Below are 14,812 nucleotides of genomic sequence, written 5' to 3' on the forward strand. Positions count from 1 at the left end.
GTTGTCACTTAGAAAGCAGACGTTCATTACAATACACCTGCTCCCCCTGGTGGTAGTGCTCATCTGAATCACTGGATTTAACCTGCCACCCTCTATGTAGAGACAGCCTAGATGTGCATTAATACATGCACTGATGGGTGAGACTGTTGTGTTACAGGCATCATTTTATATGGATGCAACTACTTTGAGAGTCTGTTTTTTTTGTCTTGCAAATGTCCTACATTCACAGTACTGCATCTTGGTCATTGCATATAAAATAAAATTTAAAAAAAACTAATTAAGTATATAATGCATTTTACTTACCAGTAAAATAGTGAATTTGAGTTTGGAGAAAATTTAAGTTTTGTCACAGTAGGTTGTGCTCATGCTGACAGCCTATTTTCAGTTTTATGTCCTTTCACCTCAGTCAGGCCACCTGAGCCTTCCTTGCCCAGTCAGCCAACCATACCCCAACTCCCTCTCTACTGAAACACACATCCACCTTCTGCTGCTGCCTCCCTGTGCCTCTTCTACTTTGTGGTGGCATGCTCAGAGTCTGTAGCTGTAGTGGTTGGCGTCAGCACTCTCAGTCTCACTAGAAGACTCATTTTACCCCCCCCAACCCCTGCCCGGTGCCCGGTTTGCAGTGGCCAGAGGCCAGCAGCACAGTCCCAGTCATGCTGGTCCACCCTTGGTCTCTGCCATGGCTGCAGAGTTGTGGGATTGATGCTGCAGTAATCCCCCACCCTGTACACTGCATGACTGCACACATTAGCGAAATTAGGCGCTAGAGCGATGCTTCCCGGCTGGGTTCCCTGAAGAACAAGAGCAGCTGTGTGGGGTCCGGCCTCTGCTCTGTCGTTCTTTGTCTTTCCATCATTATTTGTTTCTGTCCCTCGCTTCCTTGTCGAGCCGTTGTATGTCTCACCACCTCTGGGCCTGTGCGCTGCACTAGTGGGAGCCAGGGTCTTCAACAAGTCAGAACAACAGGATCTTAACAGCTGGAGCACACTAACTCTCAGTGGGCATACACAATCTCTCAGCTGCACATACACAGAATGTTTTTGAAACTGTATTTAATGTTTGCTGGCCATTACAAATGATTTTAGATGTGTGTAATAAACAGTAGTTGAATTCTAATGGCACGGAGAGAGCACACAGGCCACTGTGCGCTCATAATAAGCTGTGCCAAGTACATTACATATTTGAGAACTTATGACATATTTGATATTTGACAAATGTCTTTTGAAAAGGCAGATATGGTTTGTGTTACTTAGCAACTGTCAGTCACTTAGGACTTTAGGGACAAACATGAACCCTTAGAAACAGTTCACGGCAAAAAATCAGATGTACGGTTTTTCAAGTTTGATTCTCCATTATGATTCCATAAGTTTCCACATTGTTTGTCAAGTAAAACTGTTTCTTCAAAGTTTGCATAACGGCAAGGCTAAATTAGTAAATGGTATATTTTGTGTGTTTGTGGCGTAGCCCTTTACTGTACGTGGTGCCAAGTTGGGGTCTAGTGTTAATGGTAAGCAGTTTGTTAAGATGGGCAGATGCTACAGCTTTACCTGTCACCTTTCCAGCCATCCAGTTGTTCCACACCGGTCAGCCAAATGGGTATAGAAGCGGGCAGCTATTGTTGCAGGAAAAATAGGTGGTTGTTGTCTGTTGAGGAGCTTGTGAAATTGCATTTCAGTGTGAAGGCCAGGTTTTCAGAGGAAGTTGCTGTTGTACTGTTTTCCTATAGACCCCAAGCACAAAAGAGCCCCAGCAAGGATTTTTTTTTTCCAGTCAGAATCTGTAATAATTTTGTACAACAACAGCTCAGGGAAGAAAGAAAGTCGATTAACTGTGCTCTCTCACCATCAAGGCCTTCAGCTCAAGTACCAGAGTCCCAGTAAAAAGCATATTGACCTCAGGAAGCTCGACTCCAGCTTGTAACACAGCTGTGGCGTCTTTGTGGAACAAATTAAAATGCTGGTTCTGAATAGACACCGGAGCTTGGTTCTCTTCTTTCTTCTTTTTGTCTTTCTTCTTGTATTAGTTTACTTATTGTTATCAGTCCCTATATTGCTATAATTTGTGCAGTAAGTATTTATTTGTGTGTGTTCTTTATTTGTTTGTTTGTTATGTATTGGTTTTGCAATTTTAAAATATATTGTCTAGCTTTATACTATTGGTATCTCTTAAAATTCGATTACCAGTGTTATAGGTACATTCATACATCATTTTAAAAAAATTGATTTGAGTTTGATTTCCAAGCAATATCTGTTAAACATATTCACATAAATAGGAGAATTATGGATTATAAAGCAAATCAAGATATAAGGCTAAATGTCTGTGTGTGGTAGAGGTGAACTTATGGCTAGATATCTAGTTATATATCTGGCTGTATGTAAGCCCTTTGACGTTATGCGAACTTTGTTAAAAAAGAATTGGGGATATTTTATCTGAGTGTCTAGATGAGATCAGATGCCTATAAGCATTATAAAAGTCCAATTTATTTCTCCTTTCTAATGAACCTGCAAAGTATTGTTAGAAGTGACCAACCATCATAAAGTAAGCAATCAGTCACAGTGTTAAATTTCAGCTTCTGCATAGTCAGTTTGTAAAGATTTCACAGGAGTGTATTATCCCTGTTCTTTATCTGTGTGTGTCTGTCTCATATAAACACGTGAACACACAAACATGTGAAAGTGCAGCTTTATATTTTTCTTCTACTGAAATTATGACTGGAAGGTTCCGTTGGAACAGTTTAGCAGGTTGCCACATTGTTGTAATGTTGTTGTTTTTTTTAATTGCACTAAATGAATTGGTGGGCGACCATACAACACATGGACCTAAATGACCAAAAAAAGTCATGAATATCAGATTTTGAACCTACTGTGTCATTTTTATTTTTTTTTTTAATTTCTACATCCCAGAGAGCTCAATGCCAAGATGCCATGGTGGAAGCATTAGATTCATATTGAATGATTTCTCTTCCTCTGTAAAAGGCTAAAGTGGAAGATAGAGTGCTCTATTTTTACTGCACCTTTACTCACCTGGTTATTTGCCTCCGGTTGTTGACTTTAGAAACTACAGTTGATACTTTACTGTCAGTTTAGCTTAGTTGAGTCAGTTGCTAGTAAGATGCTTGTCCCATGGTGGTGCATTCATGGAGCTAATCAAGGGTAATCCTGTCTTTACTCCCACCAACGCACATGAAAATAGGCCATGTGGGTAACAAAAAGCAGTGTGTCTGTATATGTGTGTGTTTGTGTCTGTAAGTAACAGGGCACTGCATTCTCTTGGCCTCAGATGGCAAAAAAACAGGCTTTTCATGCCCTGCAGTCACAACAAATTAGCAAATTAATAAGACATTTGGTGTTGCTTGGCCTTCCTCTTGACTGGCTGCTGTGCATGAAGGGAGCTGGCCTTGGCCCTCCACTCTGTTGCACTGTAAGTAAACATGGGGGCATGAAGCCCACTGGCCATAAGATTTGACAGTGTATCAGCCTGACTATGAATCACAATAAGAGGGCTATAAAAAGGCCTCTTGAAAAAAAAAATGTAAAGGCTCTTGTGTTTGTCTTAATTATATCAGTAATATATATATATATTTTTTTACTGTAAGCAGCTGGTCAACTAAAAAATGCCATTTTTGTTAGATGTAATATGCTTTATATTTGAGAAAGTAGCAAATATAGTGAAAAATACAGTTTTATTTATGGCATTGTTTCATACGCTTGTATACAACATGCACCCTGCTACTGAGCTTGCTGCATTTCAACATAATATCAAAACGATTCCAACACACATAACAGAACAGTCTAATTTTTCTTTGAGATTTCAGCAGTGCTTGCATGTTTTTTTTTGTCTGCAACTATTCTAATATTGTTCTGTAAAAGTAACAAAGTCCAGTTCTTTGTTTTCTCTCGTGTGAAAGATAGCAGTCAGTGTAGGAGGTGTTGGTTTACATGGGTGCATGTGGACAAGCCTGAGCACTGTGATGCTTTCTTCTGCCCTAGGGAAAGGCTCCACAGTGTCACTGCTGCCTATACTCGGTGGCTGAGCAAGAAGGGCCAGGTGGTGGTGCCGAGTGCAGCACAGTCAAGCGTGGACACAGCGCATGCTGACATTTGCCTTCACTGACTGCTGCAGGGAGAGGAAAAATCTGCCTTTCCATATGCTTGTGCTCATTGCAACCCTTCCCTCCACCCACTGCCCTCTTATGCCCCCCCTCTTCTCAGTCTCAACCAGATGGCGTCCTGAACATTGTTTACCTTGGGTGACAGCCCCAGATGCAGAGTGTGTCCACTGGCATCCCCATTTCATACACTTACTTTCTTCATTCCTGTGCAGCCTCCTTGCTCAAGTGCCATTCCCAGCTCTTACACCCAAGTTGCATAAAGTCTGTTGGTTTTGTGTTTGAGATCCACAAGTAAACACATTAATTTGCATATTTTCTTTCTCTCAATTATTTTCTCATTTACTTGCTCAGTTGTTCACACTTGCATAAATGTACCTTGTCACACCTTGCAAGTCTCACACCCCATCCCAATATAGACAGTTTGTTTTTCCTGAACCAAAGCTGCAGTTTTTCCCCCATCGCCACATGTTTTCCATGCATTCTATGGGTTGACATATGGGAGCTCCCTTATGGCTGCATATTGAAGATGAAAATAGGCCTCCAGATGTTGCCAGCACAGAGAGCCAGATGCATTTAGCACCACTGCGTGTAGCTCCATAGCAGCATACGCTCCACCCAGTGGTGCTGTCCCAGCAAGCTGCTGTCCCTGCTTCTAAATCACTTCAGGACAAGTCTTAAAACGCTAAATTTATTTTTCTTGTTGAACATTTTTCAATTAAAGCAATGTAAATCTATAGCAGTACATGTGCATAGTTGAATTAAAAATTCACACTCTTTAGAGTGAAATTTGATTCAGAATAAAATTCATATTGCCACACCATGAGTAAAAAGCCCAAAGGTCACATTCCAGCAACTGTGACCAGGACATTCTTGTTAATGTCCTTGGCCTTGAAGAGGAAAAGCTTGCTGGGTAGCAGCCAACAGTGGACTGCCACTGTAGGTTAAATAGCTTTTTTTAATAAAAGTGCTGTGTGCAAGAAGAGGTGCTATGAATGGAATATCTGCGAAGGCAAGGCCATTTATTCGTTGTGAAGATTAGTGAGAGTAATGTTACGGGTTGTCAGTTTGACCATAAGTTCAGACTAGAGGCCTGACTGTCAGCCTGCTCTCTTGCCTGGTTTACATGGGTGAAGTGCACATGACCAAACTCTTTTGTGTTTACCAGTGCTTTGTGGATTTCTCTTGAGCCTGTAAGCGTACAGCTATCAGTCCTTGCAAGAATTTGCCATTTTGCACTGAAATGTTAAATTATCATCTTACAACAAAGGAAGAAAGTTATCTTCAGTAGAAACCTCACAAATAAAAAACTATCGGTCATTGTAAGTGTACAGTAGTAGTATTCTGATTAACATGAAACTATTCAGCTTTTGACTTTTTTTCAGTTTCTTTAAAACCTTTTTCTGGAATACATTAAAGAACCATTCAGACATTTTTTTTTCACCATGTCATGTATATCTGCAGTTACAGTGGTGCAGCTATTGTGTACATTTTTCTTGGTGCATTCAAAGATGCACCATCACCTGAGATTTTAGCAACTGATACTGCATTGCACTGTCAACATGAATGTAGTCATGCATTAAAAATGTCTGTTTTTGGCAGTTTAGGAACCAAGTCTCAAACTTCAATGCAACCTTGATCACACAAATACAAAAAGGCCCTGTTCGATTCCACATTTCTCTATATTTACTCTCTCACACAAAAACATAAATGCAAAAATGCCAAATGTTTTACAGTTATACAATTTCAAGAATTTTCAGAAATTAAATTAATTTACTGTATGCAAAATTCAGGAAAATGTGAATTGTCCTTTATTTGCTGCATACTGCACAAAGTGTTCCTGTTTAACTTTAAACTCTGGATTTATTCTCTCTTGAAAGCTTCTCACGTAATGCTTTTCCCCATATGTGCGCTATTCTTTGAATACACAGAATATGTGAAAGGGGCTTGACCCTCTGATCTCCATTTTCAGTATTCTTCATTACTTAGCAAACCAGTAGCTGAGTCATCATGTTGTTATCTTTGTTATTAGCTGCTGGGACTCCATCAGCTCACATAGCTGCAGTACTTACTCTGTGTGCCCCCAGCAGACCGTCTGTGTGACACTGTCAGATTCGGACCATCTGCGTCTTACATTCTATTTAAGCTTAGTTTTCAGCGGTGATCAGGAGTAACAGCTGGCTCTGGAGAGCCATCATTCTAACCTTAGCCTGCACCCTTCCCTTACTCACCAGTGGAAACTTCTACAGCTGTCATCTGCTTTCCCAAATGACCCAGCTTTCCTTACAGCTGTCATCCTAACGCCCTGCTCACTGCCCCAGTCTCATTTCAAGGCAAGCCCAATTTTTTTGTGTCTTGCCACAATCCCATATTATTGGAAACTGAATTTTGTCCAGCTGTGAGGCTGACATTCACCATCCATCTCAGCCAGTTGCCAACCCAGCCACCATCTCAGCTGTAACTTCAAGCTTAGCTGCCAAGTCTCGATGCCAAAAGTAACCTTAAAGAACTCATCAGGGTTGTAAAACTGAAATCTACACACTGACTGTCTACAGGACTGTCTACACACCCAAGCCCAGTAATGCATTTGTAACGTAATCAATAGAGTCTTTTGTGTAATTTAACCAAAATACACATTATTGTTCAGATTTTTTGTGCATCACTGACGTGTTTTTGATTTTCTGTATTTTAGCAGCATCACCCAAGATTATGAAGCTGCGAGAGGAACCCTCTGATTACACTGACCCACCCAGAGGCAAGAGCCCAGTCATCTACAGCACATTGGTCCCTGTCAAAGGCATCATTAACCTTGGTAACACCTGCTTCTTCAATGCTGTTATGCAGGTCAGTACCACTATGAGCTGAATGAAATATAAATACAGAATTTACTGTACATGTATGTAGGGCAGAAACCAACATTTAGCAAGTGACAAAAACAAGCCCAACAAATTGTAAATAGATAGATACTGTATTATGTTTATATTATATTATACTTTATTAAATGTATTATTATTGTGATTTTTATTAGTAGTAGTAATATGCATTATGAAACATGCTGCTGTAATTATTATTATTATTATTTGATTTGGTTAGGGTGAATACCTTATGAAATAATAAATAAAAAGGTGTAGTTACTCATATTTGACAGTATGAATTTAAAGCTTGATCACAAGTGGATCCCTCATTAAGGATGACCTGTGTGTATGTTTTGACAATGTAAAAACTGCTTCTTAGGAGTAGTAACCACATTGCATGGTTGCATGCTCACTGTGGCAATAAATTGTCTAGGCTTTGATGTCATTTTAAAGTATATTCAATGCAGCAGTAAATGCAATGCTGTCGCATTCACCAACTCATGCACAAGTGACACTCAGTTGGTGCAAGGCATGTTCACCATCCAACACCATTGTAGAGCCTCCCTAGTCTTTCTCTGGTTGTGTCATGGTGACTGCAAACTGACATGCCTCTTTAACAATGGAGCTGTTTTTTTCCGCCATTTTGTTAATCACCTTCAGCGCCTCCATCATTGATTGAAATTCGAGTGAGCGCGCTTTATATGCTTTCCCTCTCTCTCTCTCTATCTGTTTGTATTGTCTCCTTCAAAATTGAAATCTTTCTGGTGAAAACACGTAATTGTCAGTGGATGAGCTGTGTCAGCTTTCACAATGCAAGGTACATTGTGTGTTTTCCATAGCAACTGTCTTCATTGCCAGGATGTGACAAAACAAATATCTTTTGAAAAGGAAGAGAAAGATACTTTCTAACATAAGAGGACAATGACTGCATCAGACTATCTCCTCACCAAGGATCTTCTTTACATTTCAACCTCACAGATCATAGATAGATTTGAAAGCCTCTTTCAGGTTAATGAACTCACCACAAGTTTCCTAAATCCTACTAAAATGGAGATAACATTTCACAAGGGTATTTTTATTGACCACATTTAGTTTCCACAAGCTAAGTCAGGTTATAGTTTCAGATCTTTGAACAATTCTGTTATTGTGGTTGATTTTTCTTCTTCTTGTCTAAGACATTTTTGTTGGATCTTTTCATTTGCTGATTTTTGGCTCCTTTCAGTTTAATGGTCTTATGTCATACCTGAAGAACAGAATGTAAATCTACTGTCTGTTTGTGATAAATAAACAGTGAAATCAACCGGAGAACAAACGGAATTAAAATTTTAATTATGACTGAAATGTGAAGGACGATGGTTTTATGGCTTTACCTCAAGGGCAATACGTCTTTTGGACTAATCACTGGGCTCATTTAAACACTGATAACGCACACCTGCCGTTTCAGTACATGTATGGATCTGTGCACATCAGCAAAGGTAGCAGTTACGGTCTTGCTGTATTTGTACTTGTTAAATGTTAGGGAATTGTTGTTGCTGTGATAATTCAAACCTAAATTGGTTTATACCATTTGAATTGTGAGGTTTTCTGTTTTCAATTGATATATAGTTTGTCTGACTTTATTCAAATTAGGCCAACGATCTTTGGAAATACATTTGGAAATAGTTTGTGGCCCAAATACGGGCAATGGGGTTTTATACAGTACAAGCATAGAAATAATGCGTCGTTTTTTAAAATTGGATTGTGGGCTAGATTGTGGGCCTCCAAATCGAAATCAAATCAAATCGTGGAATGCCTAAATATTCCCACCCTTAATCTTCACCCAATGCAATTCAGCGCCTGGTTAATGAAATATTATTACCGGTAAACTGTTTCAAAATATATCTATCCTGTCCTCACAGAACCTGTCCCAGACACATATGCTCATCGACCTCATCCAGGAAGTAAAGGAGAAAGGCTACAAACTGAGGATCTGTCCCCCAGTTGAGACAAATCTGGTAAAACCAGGCAACATATAGGACAAATATTAATTACTTTGCTTTTGAAACTATCATCCTTATCAGTCATCTGTTGTACTCATTAAGTAAATGATATTTCATCACAGTTTGTAAATTTAAAAAAGTATCTTTGGGACATCTCATGCTAATTTTATTTTTAAGAAGTAAAATAGATTTTTTCTGACATTATTTAGTAAATTACATACTAATTCAAATAAATAAATATGTTCCATCTGCTCTTATTTTTTAAACTTAGTTTAGTGGCACATAATTGAAGTTACAGCTAAATCATGCAGATTTGTTTATATAACATCTAATTTGGACAGAAATGTAGTTCATGTTCATTTTGTCTCCATGTCTTACAGAGTCCACTGACAGTAACACTGCCTGGTCCAGAACCCCTGACTGCAGCCTTGTTTCTGTTCCTCCAGAGCATGAAAGAGTCAGGGAAAGGCTCGGTCAATCCTAAGATCCTCTTCAACCAGCTCTGCCAGAAGTAAGACTATTTGCAAGTTCTTGTAAATGCAGATGGTTTAAAGAAACACTGACATCATAAATTCATTCCTGATGTGGCAGGAGTGACATGGAAGTGACAGAAAACAGCTGTTTTCAACTCAGCTTGTAGAGTGACTCCCATAACATTACCCATGATGATGCACTTTCTTCTCTAAGGAAATATTTTACCTCAAGGCCAGTAAATATTTCAGACTGTGCCACAGTTGTTAGAATTGCAGTTCCCTGTCATCACAGCAGCAGTGTATAATACAGGAGCCACAGCTTTCACCTGCTTTCACCCCATTGCTGTGGCGGCGACCACTTTAACCAGCCAGACCTAGGTAACACCTGGTCCCGACTCAATGCCTTTCACGCACTCTAACCTCAGCATACACAAAACACAATAAAAGCACGGTGCTTTGGTAAATGCCTAGCAGCAGCTAGCTATTTGTAGCCCTTTCTGCTGCACGCTGCACCACAGTGCCACCTGTGTCATATTTGATTCAGAGCCAGTTCTAACAGGCTGTGAGACAGACTGTACTCTTGTTTTGTACAATTGTTTTGTTCTCTTTTATGCACGGTGGGAATGTTTGGTTGTCGGTTGGGTTCTTGTTTGAGCGTGATACACTGCTGGTTGGGTCCACTCTGTGTGTATGTATGTGAGGGGGTGTGGGGTGGGAGGTCTTTTAGTGTTTACTAGTGCAGGTGGATGACCAGGGCATTTAACGTTGGATGATTGGGTACACCTCTGGTGCAGCTTTAACAATTATTCTGGTATCTAGCTTTCAGCAGACAGGCCTCTGTGTGTGTGTTTGTGTGTATGTGGATTGCCACCTTCCCTGGAACCCCCTCAGCCTGTAACACACATGGGCACAATCGTTCTTCCAGACAGGAAGCATTGCGCACACCTTTATGCACTCACATGTGTCTGAGTTCAAGTAGTGATAATCTATCATGTTCCATGATATGTATTTGAATAGACAGACAGATGTGTGACTTTAGCACTCAGCACCTATTCACATAGGTATTAACATATTCAGACTTCTTTTCACACTTCACCTCTCTTTTTACCCATCTGTCTACAATTAATAAACTCAAATGACAAAATGAAAATTCATTTTTAGATGTTATTGCAAATTTATTAAAAAATAAATTCATCAAACTGTAATATTCTGATCTTCTTTGTAAAGCACATTTGGAATCGTTTTTTTGTCTAAATCTTAGAAGATTTGCACACCTAGATTTTTGCAGTTTATCCCGTTCCTCCTCGAAAATTGAGAGAATCTGCTATAGATCCTCTAACAATATGTCCAGAATATTGAATTTACTATAGGTGGACTTCAGTTTTAATATTTACTCACAATGATTTTGAGTACTACAAAATGCTAAAAAAAAAAAAAAAACATAAAATGTTAAGAATGTAAAGCTTTCAGAACAAACACTGGTGCAACTCTTATTAGAAATGTACTCCCAGATATATCTAGAATCTATTACTTGATTGGGGAAGAAAATATCCAACACAGTCAATTCAGATAATTGACAATTTTTTAGGAAAGAATCACTTGTATTTCATTTTTTTACTTTAACCCCTTTACAGCAAGACCTTTACATGCTTTACTGTAAGCATGCAATCCAGTATTAGGTGATACAATTCTCTTTTGCCAAGAATTCAAAAGTGGTGGCTTTGTTCTGTGTGACCTTGTTCATTTATTGAGAAGAGCTTCTCATTCCAAGTAGTGGTAATGACAGAGCTGAAAGAGAAAAACTGGAGATTTATTGCACTTTGAAGGACTTACTTACTTACAGTATATGCTGCTCCCTCTAACATCCACAAAATGCTTCATAATTGCAGTCACATTCTGAACTAGTCTAAGCTCTCACATTCATCCTAATACGACTCCTCCACAGAGCAGCTCGTCTGCATTCAGTTCGGTCTAAAGCTTCGAGCTGAAAGGACAGGGTCAAGAACGGCTCCTGTTTACTGGGACATTTTTCTCCATTGTAGTGACCTTTCTGATGGCTGCACTCTGTAGAGTCTGTCATCCTCACTTGTCACTATAGGCTCTTGTCACTTCAAGAGCATTAGTCTGTCCTTGACCTGTGGGGACTGAGAGCTTTTCCATTTCTCTTTCACTGTCTTACTAAGTATGACTGTATGACAGGCAGGTTAATAGACATTGTGGCTGAAGTCAGGGTCAGTTTTAGTTTTTTTTGTGCAACACTGGAGCCTTAGCGAGCCCAGTTTTGTGTATGTGTTTTTATGCTTTTGACCTCAACCAGCTGAGTACCCCACAGCCTGCCCCTTGCTCCTCGTGCTTCTGCCAGTGAAGCAGTCTGGTCTGTGTTCAGACCGGTGCCAAACTATGTGGGTTGGATCGCCAGCACCACACACTCTATCTGGTGCCAGAGAGGATCCCAGCTTGTTTCCAGACCTTGTTTTAGTACAGTGCTAGGCTAGGATAATAACATTTAATCAAAGACTAAAATCTGTTTCTTTTCAGTCCTGGGTGGCCTCTGAGTTTGTATGAGTTTTTCTTACACTCTCTCTGCTGCATTATAAAGTATTGTTTATTGATGATAGGACTAGCTATTATTTTTGTTTGTATATTGGGACGCACTCTATGCATATCTAATGCATAAGCTGGACAAAAGGCCAAACAGAGGCATTCATCTACACCTGCTTCTTTCAAGGACTGATTCAGTTTTCAGGATGCCCACTGGACACTTTATTATATTTCAAAAAATGGAAGGTATGTTGGCTCTTTTCTCCATCCAAGTGTTATGTATAAATGTCCACATACCCACACCTTTCAAATAATGTTCAAAAGGCTTTATGAGAAGCCTTACATGCCTGATAGAAATAGCAGAGAACAACAATGAATTCCATCTTGTGCTCTGGCATCCAGGAAACATGTACCGTAAACACACAAAGAGGCAGAGCTGGCATGCTGGTCTGCTCAGGAGGTAGGCTGCTTTCAAGTTAAATAAAAGAAGCAAATTCACAGTTGGTTTTAAAAAAATATATAAGGCCAAATATTGGCTTGTGCACACATATCCTGAATTGAGAAGTGCAGCCTCAGGATTCTAACTACACAGTCTAATTATTTTATGTTTGTAGCCCATGCATTTTCAAAACAAGAAACTAAATATCAGCTGCTATTAAAACAGTGCAGTGGATTCAATCATATTTAATGGACATACCGTTAGCATTTCCCTGAATTGAATAACAGTTTAAATTAATTTTGGAATGACACGTGCACATTGACACAAATATTTATGTGGCAAAAGACTTGGTTAGTAAATAATTAAATTAGTAAAGAAACTGAATAATCTATATCTTCTATCTTCTATTTTCATCCAACTATACAGTATACCTTACACAAGCCTGTATATATGTCCAACACATCATTTTTGGTGAACATATTGTGGAGTCACATTTCTATTTTTGTGCCTGTATGTGAGTACATGTTGGATGAATTGTGCGTGTGTGTGTGTGTGTGTGTGTGTGTCAGGGTGCGTGTGTGTCAGGGTGCGTGTGTGTCAGGGTGCGTGTGTGTGTGTGTGTGTGTTTTCTAGGCAGGAGCTTGTGTGGCCTTGTGTCTGGTACTAACTCATCCGGCTATTAATTGTGTTAGCACCGCAGCTGTTTGCATCGGCCAGATTGAGAGCAGCGCTACAGGGCCCTTCTGCTTCTCTCCACTGGGATGAGCTTTCAAACCTCCTCATCCCCACTGATCCCAACCATGCTTTCTATTTTTTTTCTCCATATCACTGTATATGTCTCTCACTCTCTTTCTGTCTTGCTCGTTTCATCTTTCTTATTTTGCTTTATATTTTGCTCTGTGCGGCTTTCTCTCTCCTGGGAGATTGACAGGCTAGTAAGCGAAACTACAGGGAGACATTCCTTCACATGCTGTTCATTTTTAGAACTGCTGCATAAATGACATATGTGCACCCCACCATGTCTGCCCCTCTTTCCAAAGCTCTCCATGTGTCTGCACACAAAGGGCATAAAAGACAGTCAGTATTGTAAGTGAGGAGGGTGACTTTGGGCTCATCTAGACCTCCTGGTTATGACCCGTGTGGGGTTTAGGTGGTTAGCCATGTGTCCCCCAGCCTTGGACAATCATTCTTGGGTCACATGTCAATGTTTTTCAGAGAGATGATTTATTTTAAGCAGATTTTTCCCAAAAAAGTAGTGTTATAAATGGCAGTAATTGCCCACAGAACATTGTAGCCAGATTGTCTGTATTAAAATAACAATTAAAACATTACCACTTGTTAATATTATAACTCTATTTAATACCTAAAGTGAATACAGAGTTTGTCTCTTAAGGACCTGAAGACTGCTCTAAAGCAGCCTTAAAGGCCTGCACACTACTGTGAAAGCAGTTACCCACCACCACAGCCTATGAATATCCTCAGTGTTTGACTAATAGTTTTCTAATCAACGATATAGCCCTTCAGTGTGCGTTGTGCCTGTTAGACCCACCTGTCTGGTGGTTGTTTGGGTGGCTCGGCCCAACAGGTTGCAGTGGCTTTAGCCTTGGCTGCCCATCTGTCCTCACATCTGTTTCACCCTGAACAGCCAAGAGACCGACTCAAGGAGAGCCTACCCTTCAGCTGCTCTGTCATTGATGTCCAGGATGGAAATCCAATCTGCTTTTCCAAGAAAATGCTCAGCAGAAAGTCATGGAGATAGATGACCTTATGTCAAGCATGTTAGAGTGGTGGTTTAACTAACATTTATGCTTTGTTCTGTAGAGGACACTTTGGCCTTGTATTGGACCCCTGTACTCACCAGGGGATGACATACTGGAACAAAGGCTGTCTCCCTTTTTAGCGCCCCTACCAGTAGTTTCTGTTAATCTTATTGAATTATTGTTTTCCATTTTATTGTTGCTTTAATACTGGAAAGGAATGCGTGTAAGAATTTCATGACATGGTTTTAAACATATGTTTTTCTACTGTGTATTTGTGACAAATCTTAACTGCATTATTAAACACATGCTTTATGTTGTACAAATGTAATTTCATAATTTTAATCAGTTTTAGGCAAAGATTTCCATTTGTTTATCGTTTTTAAGTGTCAGGGTTTTTTTTTTTTTTTTAAAGCATCTGTCTCTGGCATTTATAACTTACATCTGTCTTGTCTTTTGTTTTTCCAGAGCTCCACGCTTCAAGGGCTACCAGCAACAAGACAGCCAGGAGCTTCTGCACTACTTATTGGATTCCATTCGAGTAGAAGAAACTAAAGTAAGCCTTACATACAGTGTATACAAATGCATCAAATGTGAGAGTGCCATATGTACATATTCAGTCAGCTTTAACAACACTTTACAGGCCAGTATTTGAGG

At 39.7% G+C, this 14,812-nt stretch overlaps 1 protein-coding gene across 4 annotated transcripts in view; it reads left to right on the forward strand.

Moving 5' to 3' along the window:
• The window catches only part of usp45 (ubiquitin specific peptidase 45), a 28,211-nt gene that overhangs the window by 4,026 nt on the left and 9,373 nt on the right, over positions 1 to 14,812 (forward strand). For all 4 annotated transcript variants that reach the window (XM_026293797.1, XM_026293796.1, XM_026293798.1 and 1 more), the window contains exons 6-9: positions 6,804 to 6,955; positions 8,865 to 8,960; positions 9,326 to 9,456; positions 14,624 to 14,711. In XM_026293797.1, coding sequence (XP_026149582.1) covers positions 6,804 to 6,955; positions 8,865 to 8,960; positions 9,326 to 9,456; positions 14,624 to 14,711 — 467 coding nt within the window. The remainder of the gene's footprint in view (positions 1 to 6,803; positions 6,956 to 8,864; positions 8,961 to 9,325; positions 9,457 to 14,623; positions 14,712 to 14,812) is intronic.

Source organism: Mastacembelus armatus, chromosome 16, assembly GCF_900324485.2.
Source record: "Mastacembelus armatus chromosome 16, fMasArm1.2, whole genome shotgun sequence".
Lineage (NCBI taxonomy): Eukaryota > Metazoa > Chordata > Actinopteri > Synbranchiformes > Mastacembelidae > Mastacembelus > Mastacembelus armatus.